The following is an 18408-nucleotide window of genomic DNA, read 5'->3' on the forward strand; positions in this document are numbered from 1 at the left end:
GAATATGCCTGACCCAAGGTAGATCTACCCAGGCTAATTATTTCAGTCTGTCTCTGAAGACACAGAAACAGGAAAAAGCTACAAATATTGGGGATAGGATATGGACAAAGGGACCAGAGATATTGAAAGAAAGTCAGGTGAAGTCAGATACCTGAGAGCACCATGATGCATAGTGGATACAAAATAAAATAATGGACGGTCCTTTTCCTCATGGAATTTGTGATCCAGAAGAAACAAAATAGATACAAATGTAAATATAATATGAGATCTAATGTTAAAACAAGAATTAAAATTTGTTGCCATTTCTATAATATGTTAAGGTTTTTGGAGTGATATACAAACATGTACTCATTTGTAATAATAGATAAAGTTTTTATTATGCTCTTAGTATGTGACAGGCATTATGCTAAGCAATAGGGATACAAATACAAGTAAAAAGACAGTCCCTACTCTCTAGGAGCTTAGATTCAAATGGGGGAAGGAAATGCATAAATGGAAACTTGGAGCTAGAAAAATCCACATAATCGAGATCAGAACAGGAGAATAAGAGAAGGTGGTGGTAGTAGTAGTAGCAGCAGTGATAGTAGTAGTAGTAATAGTAGTAGTAGCAGTAGCAGCCGCAGGAATAGTAATAGAAATACCATTTATATGACTGTAGTAAATATACATATATATTTATGAAATGTGAGGTAGGTGTCCTAGTTATCCCCATTTTAAGTGCAGGACTTCCTGATACTACAGCTAGCGCTTTATCTTCCATACCACCTAGACTCCCCAACTGTGTTAGTTTAAAGGAGATAGCGAATGGTGGTGTCCTAGAGAGAAATAGAAAAGTAGAGAAGAGGGATGAGTTTAGGGTTAAAGATAATGAGTTCTCCTTTAGACCTATTGAGAAAATGTGACATGTTCAAAATAACTTATTTACAAATTAATTTTGGGGACATTAAACTAAGTTAAAGACTTCTTGTATTTTATACTGTTGTTTTTTTTTTTTTACTATGCATTTAAGGTGGAATGAAAATAGTTTCATCTGTCCTGTATACCTCAGTGCCAGATACTTTTTAGGTGGCAGTTACTTTTTTCCCTCCTCTTAATTCATCAAGGAATCTTTTCCTCATCACTCGAAAAGTCTGTGACACCTCATCATGCCTCATCCCTTAACCCACTCCTTTATAAAAGCTTTCAGTAGCAATTCCTTTTACATACTAACTTTCATATCATCCTTCCATGACTTTTCATAGTATCATTAACTCATGAATGGACAGTTATCAGGACATTCTCCCTATAGAGTTTCCCACTTCCAAATTCTTCTCACTTTTACTCTTTCAGATAGGCTTCTCCACCTTAATCTATTAAGAACCTGTTCTCACTTTTCCATCACTCTTCCTTGAATATTTGCTGGATGATCAGGCTATCCAACAGAAGATGTGTAAACTCAGTTATCATTTTCCTCTTGCCCAAGGAACATTTTCCCCCTTCCTTACTGTTCACTGAGCATGGTAAAATAACAATAACAACAATAATAATAACAGCTAACACTTATATAGTACCTACACTTTACCAAGAACTTTGCTAAATACTTTATAATTTTCCCTGCTTTGATCCTCACCACAACCAGAAGAGGTAGGTAGAATTAATATCCCCATTTTACAGCTGAAGAAACTGAGGCAAAGAGAGGCTAAATTACTTAACTAGGATTACATAATTACTAAGTATTTGAGGCCAGATTTGACCTCTAATTCCAGGTCTGACATTCTACTCTATTCACTGGACTACCTTTTCCCTTATTTTATTTTTCAAACTAATGCCAGTTACTAGAAGAATCTGTCTTTTCCCTCTGCCATTTATATGTTCAAATATGTACATTTGTTCATTTATGTGTGGGTTTTTTTTTTTAGTGTTTGGCTACTTTCTGCCCTTGTTAAAACATGTTTACTCAACCATAGATACATTTTGTAGTACCAAGTACTCTTTATCATTTAGTAAATATTTGTTCTTAATAAGGATTCTTTATATCAATGAAATATGACTTTTAATCCATTTGAATGTGTATAGAAGTTTGTTTTTTATTGAGAATGAAAAACTATCTAACTAACTAATGGTATCATCATCAATAGGTGTACCAGAAGAAGAGGGCTACTCGAAATTGTCAGTGAGTGGTACAGCAAGCTCATCAATCCAGAGACATAGGGAGAGCCACACCAGTCAGGTAAATCAGTCTAAGATTGTCAAATAGCAACTGATGAGTTGGAAATGACATTATATCATGACTTCTCTTAGACATAATTGATTTTTCAGTATTTAAAAATTATCACTTAAAATTATTATTTAGTTTATGTAATATAATGAAGCTGGTATTTTTGCCTGATAGTCTTTTCATAAAACAAAATATGATTTAAAATGGAAACAACGTGGAAAAAACATTATCATAGACTATCATTTCATCTTAATAGTCACATAGAGATTCTATATATTATATATCTTTACTCAGAGACTGAGTATCGTTTCTGGACAATTAGTTTTAAATGAGGTAATAGTTCACATTATATATTATCTTTATTCCAAAAAAGTTTCACATGTAATCCCTAAAACTTTAGTTCTTAAATATCTGTTTTATCTTAGCAAAAAAAAACTAACATATTCATGGAAAAATGTTTAATCGTTATTTTTGGAGAACAAGGAATTCTATCAAGTAAAGCTTTAGTCATTTTCTTTGTATATGACATGATGAGAAGCCTCCTTTTAAAAAATAAACTTCAAAGAAGAAATATGAATTTAGAATCAAATCTGGTATTTGTTTTAACAATAAAGTTCCACAAACTGCAATTTTTAAAACTATTTTATTGTTAGATAAGGAATATCTTCTTAATCTTTTATTGTTTTTTAAAAGTTCAACATAGTTTTTAAATTCTTCTGTCTTAGAATATATTCATATGTTTGTGAATTCAGATATTGATGATATATTTGATATATCTTGTATGATATTGATGATATATCTTGTAATCTGTTTATATATACAGATATGCTATATATATAAACAAATCATATATAAAACAAAACATATAAACCCTTATCTTCCAGCCCTAGAATTGATACTCTGTATTGGACTTCCTGTCTTTATCAACTGAGCCACCTTTCTGCCCCTCAATATCATTTTTAGGACTATATTTTAAAAAGTTAATTATCCAGATGTTTCAAATAATTTATACAACTATTTTATAAATGTTTGTTTGTAGCTATATATTTGTCATTGTGTGCACCTAACTGTGGTATCCATTTTAGATTTTCAAAGTAACACAAAAAGAGTAAGAGAAAAAATCAATTATTTTAATCCTAAAATATAAATCTTACAACAAGCAATCTTCAGAAATCACATACACTTATATATCACCAGTAAGATAGTGAAAAAATGCTGATTGGTTGTAACAGATTGTCACTAATCTCTCTTCTGTCCCTTAGAGATGCAAGTACTTTATCTTTTAGGTGTTATGGATGCTTTATGTAAGAGAAATTCACAAGGATACTTGCAATGAACACTGGTGTGATTATTTTTGTAGGGTTGCACTTAATAACACAATGAAAGATCATTTAACTTCCTTACCAGAGTTTCAGAGTTGGGGGCTTATTTCCAAATATAATTATCTGAAAAAAAAACAGTGGCCTCCAGTCATTTACAGTAATAATGCTTGGAGGAAATGGAAAGCCATGCTTATTTCTGTCCCTTCAAAGTGCGAAAGTGCACATGATGAGGCATATTCCTCATTTGAAAAGCTGGAGGAGAAATTTGAAATGATGGTTTTAATCACCACCAGCATTTCAGAATCTATCTCATATGTGACAATTCAGCAGGGCCAATATGGACCTTTTTGGCTATATTTTAGGTTTTCTTCTTTGGTTTACTTCAACACAAATAAACAGAACCTCTATGGAAAAATAAACATGAAACCTGAGGGATAAATTGTTTTGTAGTAAAGCTTTCTGTTAACTCAAAACTAAATCTCTCCACAGATAAATTTATCTTTTGAATAATAAAGACATTGATTTTAATGTCATTCTTTGGAGGAAGATAAGAATGTATAGACTTTGTTATAGGCAAGGAAAATAAGAAACAGTCTTGGTCATTTGTCACCATGTCAAAAATTATGGAATATGTTATTTGAAGGTATCTCATGTGGTCATGTAGCCTGTCTCTTGTTTTCAAAAATGACCTTACCTACATTCAATCCGACATGTGACCAATTGATAAAATTTTCCAGGCATATAAACCGTAATATAAATCTCAATAGCATAATATAGGTGCTGACTGAATTTCTATTTACGTTGGTGACTTAAAGTAATATGGTTTAAACTAAAAGGTACAGGATTTATAGTCAACAGATCTGGCTTGGAGTTCTAGTTATTTCACTTACTTGTCTTGTGACTGTGATCAAGTCATTTACCTTCTCAGCATCTCCTCTTTTTTCTGTAATCATACTCAGACTATGTAAATTTTTATAAGAAACATGCTTTGTCAACTGTGACATAGTACATAAATCTGAATTATTTTCATCTAACCCAAATCATCTTTTTCAAGTTAAATATATATTTTCTTGACTCGTCTTTTATGCAAAACAATAATTATTTGTTTTCTTTTCTATCATATAAAAATGAGTTATGAAACTTTAATATACCTTTTTTCCATATAAGCTGGTCAAGGAAGTTCATTCCCTCCCCCTCCTGAGTAGCCTGACCTGTCCGTCAACATTCCTCACATAGCACAGTTACTCCAGGTTTTGTGTCCGTGAACATACTGTACATCAATAAAAGTGTGGCGGGGGTCCTTAAGGAGCTTTTTGCTTGTGGCTTTGAACAAACATAGGAATAGAGCAGGCAGGTAAGAGGGAAAGAGGAAGGGACTGGCAAGCTAGGCAACTTGTGGTCAGGACTTAGAGGAATGAGGAGATTTAAAATGATGATTGTCTACCCATTCTAATAAACTTTTATAATATATATCTGGGTAGAAATATTAATTCAAATCTTACAAAGCATATTTATTGCTTTGGAATATAAAGAGAAAGCCAGGAAGATCTTTTCACATTGAGAGGATCTATGGTAGTAGTAGTAGTAGCTGTAGCAATAGCAGTAGCAATGGCAATGATAATTGAAGTAACAATAATAATGTTTATATAGCACTTTAAGGTTTACAAAGTACTTTTTCAAATATTATATCACTTCACAATAACTCTGAAAGGCAAGAGCTAGTATTTATCCCCATTTTACAAAGGAAGAAACTAAAGCATATAGAGGATAAGTGACTTGCCTAGGGTCATAGGAGCCAGTAAGTGTCTAAGTTCAGATCTGAACTAAAATCCACCCTGACTCTAGGTTTGGTACTCTTTCTCTCCTACTCTGAATTCGTCATCATTTTCCAGAGTTGCACAGGATAAGCAAGATTAGCAACTTGTGATCTGTTAGTTAATGGGGACAACTACCCAGCAAGACTGCCAATGCCCTGGAGTATTGGAATAAATAAAATATTAAATCTGAGGCCCATCCCACAACAGACCCAGAGAGTGAAATTCATTTTATTCCAAATCTAATAGAGTGACTCGGTAGGTATCACTTGGCTGAGCTCATAGGAGCTGGAGACTTCATCCAAACTCTGATCTTTACCTCTCATCATAATTAGTCCTTTTAGAGAAAAACACATTTCTCAATAGATGAAGTAGGATTCCCCAATATCACATCTATTGGCTCTTAATCACTGCTTGTTCCACACCCCCTTATGTCCCTCACCCTCTGTATTTCTTCCCCTGTGATTCAGCTGCCTTCTCACTCTAAAGCATCTCTCAGTCTCTAAGGCCTTCTCACCTTGTACATCCCTCCCCTTTGCCAGCCCCTACTTCCACTGATGCGTTCCATGTTGTGGACTCTGGCTTAGGGAAAGACAGGATTCATTGCCTTGCTGGATTTTGCCACCATGTTCCAGTTAGTGCCTTCTTCCTCTGTACTTCCCCTTCAGCTGCCTTTTATTTGTTGTCTTCCCTCATTAGAACATAAGTGCCTAAAAAAATGGAAAGGGAGGGTAGGGAAAGGAGAGAAAAAGAGAGAGAGACAAAGAGAGAGGAAGAGAGAAAGAGAAGGAGAGAGAGGAAGAGGAAGAAATAAAAGAAGGAAGGAAGAAAAGAAAAAAGAATATAAGCTCTGTCAGGGCAGAAGAAACATTTGCATATTTGTCTCTGACTGTATCATCAGCACCTGGGACAGTGTGTGTGTGTGTGTGTGTGTGTGTGTGTGTGTGTGTGTGTGTGTGTGTATTGTTGAATTGAATTAAATTGATTATCCATAAAATCTAACAGGGTGAGATTTTTAAAAATATATTGAACCATAATAAAGTTCTTAACACTAGACATAAATAAAACCAATACTCCGTCAAATCCTAAATATTGATCATGCCACAAGATCCACTGATGTGAAATTAGGAAGTAGGAGATTTCTATCTAAATTTAGCAGATATAATGTAGAATTGGAGTGGGAAAAAGAGTGGTATCTAATATCACAACATGAAAAGGATACAATGCAAACCTCCCAACCCTGAAAATGTTCCTTAATATTGTATACACCAACCTCCTTGCCTTGATGACCCTCACTTTACTCAAAGGAGTAAGAAAAAGTGCACTCTACCCTGGTAGCCTAACTCAGGAGAACATGGGGGCTGAAATGAAATGAAAGTGTGTGAGAATTAGGATGAGGTGTTATGAATAGGAGAAGGGATGGCTGCAATTCTGAGAGCTTGTCCTGGCCAGAAAATTACTAGTTACACATCTGCTTAGCAGCCCACATTTGACAATGAAAAATGAGAAGCTTTCTTCTTTCATTTGAGAACAACTTACTTTTATTTTCATTACAACTTAGCTCTAACACCTCCATTGGGCCATTGTATTGCTTTCAGCAGGCTGTACCTCCCAGTAAGTAAGACTTCTATTCTCTTATGATTCCTTTCTTTTCCCCCTTTGGGCATTTATTCTCATATTTCTTACAAACACTTCTTTCTTTTCATTGACTCTTCATTTTGTTTTGTTCATCATGGAATGCCAGTGAAAAGAGAATTTTTGCAAAGCTTACTTTGCATTTACAAGGACATAAGGATTCATTATTAATATATGTCATGTTCAGAGATTAATAATGAAACAATTGGTGAGAGTCTGATGAAAAAAGTGGCAATCAAACAGTCAAGGCTGTAATAAAATACAATTCTACCCTCCACTCCTTCTAACATACAGCCACCAATGAAAGACATAAAATAATCAATATAAAATTGATCTGAATTAGGAAGCAAATTGTTTTGTGATTTGTTTTACTGGACCATCAAAGAAGGCTTTTTGTAACATCAAACATCAACAAAATTAAGTATTTCAAGATATTTGATAACATAAAACGTTCTTTCTTTCTCTATATGCGTCCTATATATTACTTCAAACACCTTCTGGAGTTTAATAATGAAAGAAAAACATATAGCAAGTTACAGAAAATGATGCAACAAAGACATTTATTAATGGATAAAAATTAAAGAATATTCTAAAGTACATGACAGGAAAAAAGAAATTAGGTAACCATGCAAAGGAAAAAATATATTTCTAACATGCAATTGCAAACATATGGAGAATGTGAAATGGAAAATATATTTCACATGGCAGAAGCTTCAGAGCATCAGTGTTCAATATCGATGGCTTATTTGCATAACAAGCATGGAATCTAATAGCAGATACAAAAAAATTAAGACATGAAATGAATTGCGGATTATTTTATTTAAATGGTAACACTTATAATGGAAGGTGATCATGCTATTTAAGATAATATGACTTTTAGAATTCTTTTGTTTCATTTTTTCACAAAACATTAGTTACACATATCTTAGTTGAATTCAAATTTATAGTGTTTGGTCATTTATATTCGACTTAAGAAATTGATAATCATAAAGAAAGAGCTACCAGTTATCATTTGGGAAAGATTAGATGAATGAGGAGGTGGCCAAAGACTGGAATTAAAAATTTTTTTAAAACATATCTTTCAAAATTAATTTCCCTGAACAACTTCTCTATGATGAAACTCAGTGCAATTACACATGATTTACTCGGGGTGAGGGTGAATTGTTCCATTCTATTTGGAGTTAACTAAGAAATTACTAGATATATGCTTTTAATTTCATTTCTTGATGAAAATCATTGTAAAATATATGTTTCACTTTTATGATATCTTAAACTACAGTGCCTTTCTCTGTATATGTGAAAATACTTGTATGCCCAGAATCGTTCCTCTTAGAATTTCTAGTTTCCTTTAAAATACAGCTCAGGTATCAACACCTAAAGGAAATATGTCCTGACTCCTATAGCTGCTAGTGCTTTCTCTTCACTGAAGGTATTGTTTTTATTCAACTGTTTATATGTTATATACCCACTCCACCTGATTCCAGGCATATGTAAGGTTCCTTAAAGACAGAAATTGTTTTTCATTTTGTCTTTCTGATTCTAGTTCTTAGGCCAAACTCTCATAAAAAGTATTTCAAATATTCTCTTTAAATGAATACACTGATAATGAATATTAACTACAATATATTGAAAATAATTTTTCATGATGATTCATTTTCTCAATTCCTAAGAGTCATCATTCTGCACATCATTCTCATTGTAGCATAAATTGATGTCAAATTTTAAATAAAAAAAAACAGTGTAGCTTAATGGCTAGATTTCTAGTTCTGAATTCAGGAAAGCCTGGATTCAAAAACCCATCTCTGATATATATTAACTATGGGATGGACCATGGACAAATCACTTTACCTCTCTTAGCCTCAGTTTTCTTACACGCAAAATTATGGTATTGGACTAGATTATCTCCAATTTCCCGTCCACCTTTGACATTCTATGCTCTTAATAAATTGCTGAGAAAATAAGAATAATTAATTGGGATTTACAGTATGTTGGGTTACAATTACTCATAGTTGTTTTGGTCTGAAAAAATGAATCAAATGAACCCAACTAAGAAGTAATTAACTTTACCATTGTAAAGAAAGCATCCTGGAATATCAAATAATAGCTCAGGTAGATTTTCCCAGAACCAATGAATATTAGAGCTGGACAGGAGATCAAACTTTATCTTATTTTATAGGTGCACAAAATGAGGCCCAGAAAGGATGACTTTTTAAAAGACTATACTGGTAATAAATAATACAGTTATGATTTGAGACTCTGCTTAGAAGCCATTGATCTTCCCATTGTACCAAGCTGAATTAAGTAAATCAAATTGAGTGATATTTCTTGAATTTATCAAAAATGTGTTCTAGTACCACGTGGCATTAGTAAACCTGGGAGATGGAATGATGTAGATAAGTTCATAACTAGTTAAAAACTAGAATTCAAAAAAGGTCTCATTCAATGGTATATCTTGAGAGCTATTACACTACAATATTCTTGTCTAGTAGACAGTTATAGGGACACCTGACATCAAGAAAGAACAGCTTTTTGCAAATTCCACTTCACTGGGGTGATAAAATAGAATAGAGTATTTATCATATGCACCCTAATGAAAAGGATAAGTATCAATGATGTCCTTCCTGTAGAATGAGATGTTTGTCCAGTTAATTTAACACTGGTGTCAATGACCAGAATGAAACAGGAAGAATATTTATTAATTTTGCAAGGACACCAAATAAAGAATAAAGCTAGAACCTAAAAAGGTAGCATAATCTGTACCTTGACTTTGAAGAAATAATTAGAAACAAACAGAATGAAATTCACTAGAACCATGCTGGATCAGGAAATAAAAATAAATTGCCTTTAGGCAGATGAAAAGTATCTAAATGTAATGGCAAGAGGTTAGGGGGAAAGGGTTGTGAAGACAGGGTGGCCAATAATAAGCATGAGCTCTCAGTATAATCCAGTGTTATTGTTGAAAAAAAAAGTAAATTATTTGAGCCAGAGTGACTTCCCCATGAGAGATTTGGGCTTCATTTTTACTAACATGTTATAGATAGTTAGAGAAGCAAACTCATCACCTGGGGTAATCATTTGAAAAGATTACAATACCAGTTATATATTCTATTGCATGTCAAAATTTGACTCATAAGACTATCTACAAAGAGATAAAAAGAAAGGAGCAACATAAATGGCTCTACTTCCCTTAAATGATTGAGACTAGGTTAAAGCTTTTATCTTGGTCTGGGACAACATCTAGGAAACACAACTACTGCTTTTCTGATTGTTGACTTCATGACAATTTCCTAAAATGTTGAATTTCCAATGTAAAACTCAGTGGAAATAAGGTAAAGTTCCATTTTTTCATTGACTTATACAAGTTGCTTAAGTCAAACATACCAATTTACCTTTTCATCAAGAAATGAAATTATTTGGGTCATTAATAAAATATAGTATCTAGTCCAGATATTTAAGAAGAGAAACTCAATTTTATCAATATTACAATGTTCAATCCATAAAGATACAAATAAATTAAATATTGATTGAGATTTGGGGCAAAAAAATATCATGCTAATAGCCATTCATTTCCTGTTTGTTAATTATGTGTGAGTATGTGATTGGTGTTTGCTAGGCCCAATCCTTCTTTACTTTCTTCTGGAACCAAATATTCACAGAATTCAAATGTGAGACTGCCAAGTAATCTGCATGTCTTTTACTTCTTCATTTCTTAATCCCATGCTATCTTTTATAGCATATTATTTATTGATCTCTCTCCACTCTCAGTCAAGATAGGTGAGAGGAAAACTAAGTGAGAATAGTATGAAGTTAACTCAAATAGGTCAAAGTAGCCACTGTTTATCCTCCACCATAAAAAACCAATTTTTAAGGAACATGTTGACTTCTTTTGGCAAATATTGTCAAGTTCTTCACTGAATTTTTTCTCCCTTCATCCTTTTCAAAGAGATAGATGATAGTGTATAAGCTGAAGTTGCTTTAAAATTTTTGAGGAGTGAGTAGCTGATAAGAAAGTGAAAATACTTGACTGCTTTGGAGAAGTTTAATAGTTAAGAAGAGATAAATAGGATGACAGCTTGTATATTAGCAGGGTTAAGGAAGATTTTTTAAAATTTAGAATTGAAGAAATTTGAGCATATTTGAACGCTAAGGGTAAGGATCCAGGAAAAGAGGAAATCATTTGATATTTAAGATATATAAGTAAGGATATAATTAATGGAGCAAGGACTTAGATGAAATGCTTGATGATTAATGGGACTGAGGGCTCAGATGGAGAGATTTGTTTTGAGACTGATAATGAAGTTTCTTGAAAGATGTAAATGAGTATAGGAGGAAAGTTGAAGGAGTCCACATCAGATTGCCATAACCTTTTCAGTAAAGTGGAGGGAAGGACATTTATTGAGAGAGTAAGAGAGCAATATGATAATGGAGACTTGGGGACAAATGGGTTGCATACAACTGTTGTTTGTGATGTCCTAAAAACTCAGTGGAAAATTAATTAAGGTGATTGCTTTGCACTAGTGAAAGATCAATTGATAAGATAGCATAAACTTATGTAGATAGAACTGAGCTGGCACTTTGCAAATTTCCTCCAGCAATATTCAGCCATAGAAAAGAGTTTGCCCAGACTATTAGGATTCATACTATCCACTTTCTGATAGAGAGGTGATGGATTCAAGATGCAGAATAAATCATACATTTTCACATACCACCAATATGACAATTCATTTTTCTTGACCACACTTATCTGTCATAAGGATATTTTCTTCAGTTGTGATGGTAGTAGGAGTAAGAAGGATAAAGATTTGGTAACCAAAAAAAAGAGAAAGTCATTAAAGCATTTTTTCATGGACAGAAGATTACTGAAGGAAGACCAGAAAGAATGAGAACCTTGAAAACTCATATGCTAAATTTGTTATTTATTTCAAAAGTAAGCTGTAAATTTCAGAATCACAGTTTAAGTAGAATCCTCTTTTTCTGTTATATTATATATATGGAAATTATTTTTTTGTTTTGGGTACATATTAAAATTCAGGATAGAAATAAAATGAATTATTTAAAAGTAAGAAAGTAAGTAGAGTAGGAACACTTGAAGATTAAGAAGTCTAAAGAGTCAGAGATGGCAGAGCAGAGATTATTATTTAATTGATGATCACTGGATCCATACTGAATGGGAGGTTAAGTCAGACTATAAAAGTGTTAACAGATAGAGAGAAAAGGGAAGAAGGAATTAAAAGGTCAGTATGAGAACAAAGGACAATTGGAATAAGAGAATGAGAAAAATAGGAGGTATGAAAATGCTCAGAAAAATGAATTTCTTTTTTTTAACCCTTCCCTTCTCTCTTAGAATCAATAGTAAGCATCTGTTCCAAGACAAAAGAGCAGTAAGAGCTAGGCAATTGGGATTAAGTGACTGGCCCAGGGTCAGACAGCTAATATGTGTCTGAGGCCGGATTTGAATCCTCCTGACTCCAGGCGTTGCACTCTATCCACTCTGCTACCTTGCTGCCCTCAGAAAAGTGAATATCAAAGTCTAGAATCTTGGTGCAATAGTGTGACTCTTCTGGTGGATAGTTAAGATGGAGCTCTTAGAAATGGGAAAGTTAAAAGAAATTTAAGGATGTTGTGTTCAAATGGCCATAACCATGGTTATTGGACTCCTTCAAGATGATGGCAGAAGAAGCAATAGAGAGAAATACTGCCAGTCAAGTGCCAGTGCCAAAGCGATGGACAATTTTTTGAAAGCAGGCTAGGTTTGTGTTGCTAACAATAACAGGGATTAGGAGACAGCAATACCTTCAGATTAGCTTGGACTTCAAATGAGTGATGATTAAACCACTATGGTGGCGCAAAGGTCTAGAAATTCCAGTAGGCAACAAAGAATGCATCAACTTTGTCTCCCTATCCTAGAGAACAGGAAGACAAGATAGGAATGAGTGGTCAACATTAGCAAGTTTTCAAGGCTGTGGAATGCTCCTGGAGAAACCCAAATTCCAGTTAATATGAGGAAGTCAAGTGAGTCTAAGAGAAAAAGTCCAAGGGTGGAAGGGAGTGTATTAACATCCACATCATTATGAGAGTCCCAAAAGGCAAAGGGAAGGAATGCTCAGGGAAGGTAAATGACTGATGAAGAAAAAGCTGGGGTGATAGGGGAGAGGTGGAGGGGGCAGCTGGGTGGCTCAGTGAATTGAGAACCAGGCCTAGAGACTGGAGGGTCCTAGGTTCAAATTTGGCCTCAGACACTTCCCAGCTGGGTGACCCTGAGCAAGTCACTTAACCCCCCTTGCCTAGCCCTTATCACTCTTCTGCCTTGGAGTCAATACTGTGTATTGACTCCAAGACAGAAGGTAAGGGTTTAAAAAAAAAAAACTGAATTGAATAGGAATGAGAGTAGGAGGGGAAGGGATAGGAAAGCAAACAAGATAGGCCACTGCCTAGTCAGTGTGACCACATGATAGGAAATTTGGGAGATGTTTCTGTAACTACTTTTTAGCTTTTGGGAAGGGGCAGGTAGAGATAATTTAATAAAGGAAACCTTAGTTCCTTTTTAGAATGTTGATGTGATGGCCAGGACTTGGCCAGGACTCAGCACTGAGGGAAAATGCAGTTCAACTGGTATTTGGCATTTCTAATCCCAAGAAAGTTATTTGGCCAATTCTACTTTTTTAAAAACTTTTCTGTAAGACTGGTTTGACTATGTTCACACAAAATAAAATTTTATTTTAGCCCTATTGTCTAATCATCAATGAATCTAAATATTTTTTAGAAAAATAGTCATGTAAATTTCTGTTTATTTTAATGCCTATAAAATTCTTATTTTACAAGGAAAATCACAAAATGGAAGGAAATAAATACTGCTTGTAACTTCCAAAATATGCACAAACAGAGAGAGAGAGATGATAGAGAAGATAAAGAGATGAAAGAAAGATATCACTCTTTATGAGATGACAAGAGGAACAGAAAGATAGAAGCAGAGATAGAAATTGAGATATATGATATAGATAGAGCATCACTGTAGAGAACTTGGGAAGAAAGAGAACAAGCATTTAATAAGCACTTGCTGTGTGCCAGGAGTGGTGCTAAATGCTTTACAAATATTATCTCATTTGATCTTGAGAGAGAGGTTATCATCCCCATTTTACAGTTTAGGAACAGAAGTAGACAGTGATCAAGTGACTTACTTACTTGAGTAAATATCTTGGACCATATTAGAGTTCAGGTTTTCCTTACTCCAGGCCAAGTGATTTTTCTATCTCCTTTACAATTTGTAGTTTTATAGACTTATCCAGGTCACTGAGGAATTAAGTGGCTTATTCATGGTCCCATAGCCAGCTAACACTTGAAGCCAACTTGAAAGATGCACCTTCTTTCTATTATCCCAATCTGGTTTTAGTTGAGAAGTGTAATAGTAATCAATTGAAGGAAGAAGAGTAACTTCAAATATATTGACTAGATATTTGAAGGAAGTATGAAGTTATTTAAAAGTGATCATAATTAAGATTTATCACAAAATGCAAATCATAATTAAAGCATGTAAATATTTTGTCTTACCTTTTCCAAAAACATTCTGCAAACTTTATAAATGGTATCTAATTGATCCTCTGAATCAAAAAAAAAATCATCTTGGAGAGAGGGGAACTTTACCTGAGCTGGAAAGTAAATAGAAAGAGTTGAGTTCAGACATTGCCTGAGATGTTTATGATCTGTGTGACCTTGAGCAATTAATTTAACTTTTTTTGGACTTAGTTTCTTGATTGCACCAAATTTCCATTTTCCTTGACTGAACGTATTGGTTATAAGAATATTTTCTTCAATTGGAGCCAAATATAAAAATTTGTGCAATGTTAATAATAATACATAGCTCAGGATTATGGTATCAAATAAGAAAATAAATGTAAAATGCTTTGAAAACCTTAAAGCACAGGAGATATGTTTTTGTTTCATTCATGTACTATCTTTTTCTTTATATATGGAAATACTTCTATTTTTGGTTTTATAAACATTTGGAAAAATAAAAAAATTTGAAAAAAAGAAAACTTTAAAGCACCAAATATAGGTCAAGCGATAGTAGTAGAATTAGCACTAGTAGTAATAGTAATCATAGTGGTAGTAGTAATAGCAGCAGCAGCAGTAGTAGTAGTAGTAGTAGTAGTGGTATGGGTACTGGTAGTAGTAGTAGGGGTGGGAGGAAGAGGAGGAGGAGGAGGAAGAGAAGCAGCAGAAATTTAGTAGCAATAGTTGAACTCTTATCAAAGTTATATAGTAGTAGCAATATTTTATTGTGAGTTCTAGAAAGAGAGAAACAGAGGTTTCCCTTGCATTCAATTACAAGGGATTATGATGCATTCAATTACAAGGGATTATGCTAGACCTCTCCTAGGTAACAGGAGCCCAGATGTCCTGACTTCAGACCCTGTGCTTTCTGTACCAATATACTTTGACAACTCTGAAGGCAGAAATCGGGCTGAAGGTACAGAAGTCTTACTGTACTGTGAAATAATCAGTTAACACTGGGGGAGGAATGCTTTCTCTGACCTTGGTAGGCCTCCTTCCTTCTCTAATTTCTGTGATTCCATTAGTATTTGAACCTATCCTTTTGCATTCGCATCTGCAGCAGCCCCAATTCTTAAGGATGCCCCTAAACCAGGTGAGCTTCAGTGCTGGGAACAAGTGCCATGAAGCCAATGACAGAAAAAGCCCAGATGGTAAAACACGGGGTGGCTTATATGATTTTCGGAGTTTCTGCCAATCACAGTGAAATCTGGGTGTTTTCTTGTATTTCCCCAGTGATGGAGAAAGCCTTTCCTGAGTAGATGTAGACACATGAAATTGTCTGCTTAGACATAGTGGCTGTCTGGTATTCAAAGGGATAGAGAACATTGCCAGAGGCAGTTGGTACTCCAAAGCAATTTCCCCTTGCCGCCTTCACATGTCTACCATGTGCACCCACATAGATTATGCCACTAAATTCAAAAACTAATTGAGTGTCATGATGTCTGCTGACAACAACAAACAACTAACATTTATGTAGCATCTTATGAGATGCAAAGCACTCTATAGACAGCACCTAATTTGATCCTCACAACAATTCAGAATATCATTTTGGAGTTTTTTTGGATTATGTGTTTCTGCCCTTCAGCAACCTCCGCCTTCATGCAGTCCATGAGTGACTCAATTTAATTTCCTTTGCCTTCAATCAATCAACAAGCATTTATTAAGAACCTCCTATATGGTAGGCACTGAGTTAGGCTATGTTCTTGAAGATAACTTTTCTTTACTGAGTAAAAAATAGCAGGACAGAGACTGCATAGTGGTATCCAATTACAATACCCACCACAGTGACAGACCCAGCTTAGGATGAGAATGCTATCTCATACTCCGGAATTCCTCCATTCTGGATCCTTCTTATCAGATGAGGTACTCATCTTCCTGGATCTATGAGGGTTTATATTCTCTGCCTATAGCCTCTAGAAACCACTCTCAAAAGAAGCCAAAAAGCTATCAAATGTAGGTTTCCTAATGTTTGAACATGTTATACTCTCTCTTCCCTACTTAGATATTACATTGCATTGATATTTTTTTCTGTTTTCTTAATTGTGTATATAATGTTCCCCTCCTGATCTACCTTAAAGTATAGTCTCTATGTGGGCAGGAATTATCTTATTTTTATCATTCTCCCTCCAGTCCCTAACACAGTATCAGAAAGATTAATAGTTCCTTTAAAATGTTTTTTTGAAGGAATGAAAGAAAAGTATGAAAATGGTACTCTAAAGTTTGCAAAACACTTTACATAGATCATCTCATTTGAACATTGCAGTATGGTTATGGCATAAGTACCAGGGATATTATTATCTCCAAGCCCATTGAATGTTAATCATTACAGAAGAAAAACCTATCTTTTTTTTAATCATTGCACTTGGGACAGTGAATTGAATACAGTAGGCATATGATAAATGCATGCTGAATTAACCATATAAATTCACCAAAATTTCAGTGAAGTGAAATGAGTTTGGATAGTAAAATTGGATGGAAATAAGGAGAGAAGCATTAAATAAATGAATGAAAAAGCATCTCTTGAGAACTTACTAAATGCCAAGGACTATGATGACCCCAGGATTATACAACTATAAAAAGATGAGATAGTCTCTTCCCTTAAGGAAGTTATATCCCAATAGGCAAAGGCAATACATATAAGAAAATGGTGGCTACAGAGAAGTGTTGTGTGTAGTAGATGGGTCAATTAATCAGCACATATTCATTAACTACCTACTATGTGCCAGACACTGGATGTATAAATACAAAGAATTAAATAATCCATACCTACAGGATGCTTACATTATAATGGGAGATTAAAAGGTGTATATATACATATTACATATACAGAATAAATATTAGATCAATAAATTAAAATATATACAATGTAATTAAATTAAAAAGTTGTTTAAGATGAACTGCACTAGTATAGGTGTGGACATTGGGAAAGGCTTCAAGCAAAATTTGGTACTTGAACTGGATCTTAAAGGGAAAAAGTGACTCTGTAAGGTTGAAATAAAGAGAGAATGCATTCTAGGAGTGGAAATTAACCCATGCTAAGGCATGGGTATGGAAGACAGATTGCAATCATGATGTGTGAAGAACAGACAGAAGGCCATTTGGGGCAGTATGGCAGCATGCTTTGGGAAAGGAAGTAATGTCTAATGAGGCTTCAAAAAGAGAGGGGAGACTTTGGTTAGAGAGGTGATAGAGTGAAGACTGAGGTTTATGATTTGGTTTTGTTTGGACTCAGTTTTTTGGAACATTGCCTTGACTATATATGTTCATAATATGTTTTGTATTTTTCTTAATTTCTCAGGGTAAGCAAAAGTGGGGAAAGAGAGATGAGAGGGAAAAAATTCAGATCGAAAAAAAATAAAATTGAATTTTTTTAAAAGATTGTATGGAGCCAAGGTATATAAAGCCTTGAAAACTAATCAGAGGTATTTGTATTTTATCCTGCATGCAATAGGATACTACTAGAGTTGATGGGTAGGGGAAATCACATTATTGGATTTCAATTTGAGAATGATTATTTTGGCAAAAGTGTGTAGGATGGACTGGAATGAAGAGAGATTTGGGGCAGGGAGAGGAACTGTGATAATACAGATAAAATGTAATGAATAAGAGAAGGGATGGGATGAAAGATGATGTGAAAGTAGAAACAGCAAATGTGGGGTAGGGGAGAGTGAGGACTCCAGAATAATACTAGGACTATGAATCTGAGACACTGGAAGGATGATAGAACCATCAGCAAAAATAGGAAAATTTAGAAGAGCGTAGGACTTGGTGGAAAGATAATGGGTTCATTTTCAGATATGTTGAATTTAAATGTCTCCAACATCCAGTTTGAAATGCTCAGGAAGTAATTGATTATATTGAACTGAAACACAAGAGAGAGACTGGGGCA

At 34.3% G+C, this 18408-nt stretch overlaps 1 protein-coding gene across 1 annotated transcript in view; it reads left to right on the forward strand.

Moving 5' to 3' along the window:
* The window catches only part of MYO16 (myosin XVI), a 727392-nt gene that overhangs the window by 695078 nt on the left and 13906 nt on the right, over nt 1-18408 (forward strand). Inside the window, exon 34 of the mRNA XM_001375684.5 lies at nt 2118-2209. Within this exon, the coding sequence (XP_001375721.4) occupies nt 2118-2209 (92 nt within the window). The remainder of the gene's footprint in view (nt 1-2117; nt 2210-18408) is intronic.

Source organism: Monodelphis domestica, chromosome 8, assembly GCF_027887165.1.
Source record: "Monodelphis domestica isolate mMonDom1 chromosome 8, mMonDom1.pri, whole genome shotgun sequence".
In the NCBI taxonomy this organism is placed as follows: domain Eukaryota; kingdom Metazoa; phylum Chordata; class Mammalia; order Didelphimorphia; family Didelphidae; genus Monodelphis; species Monodelphis domestica.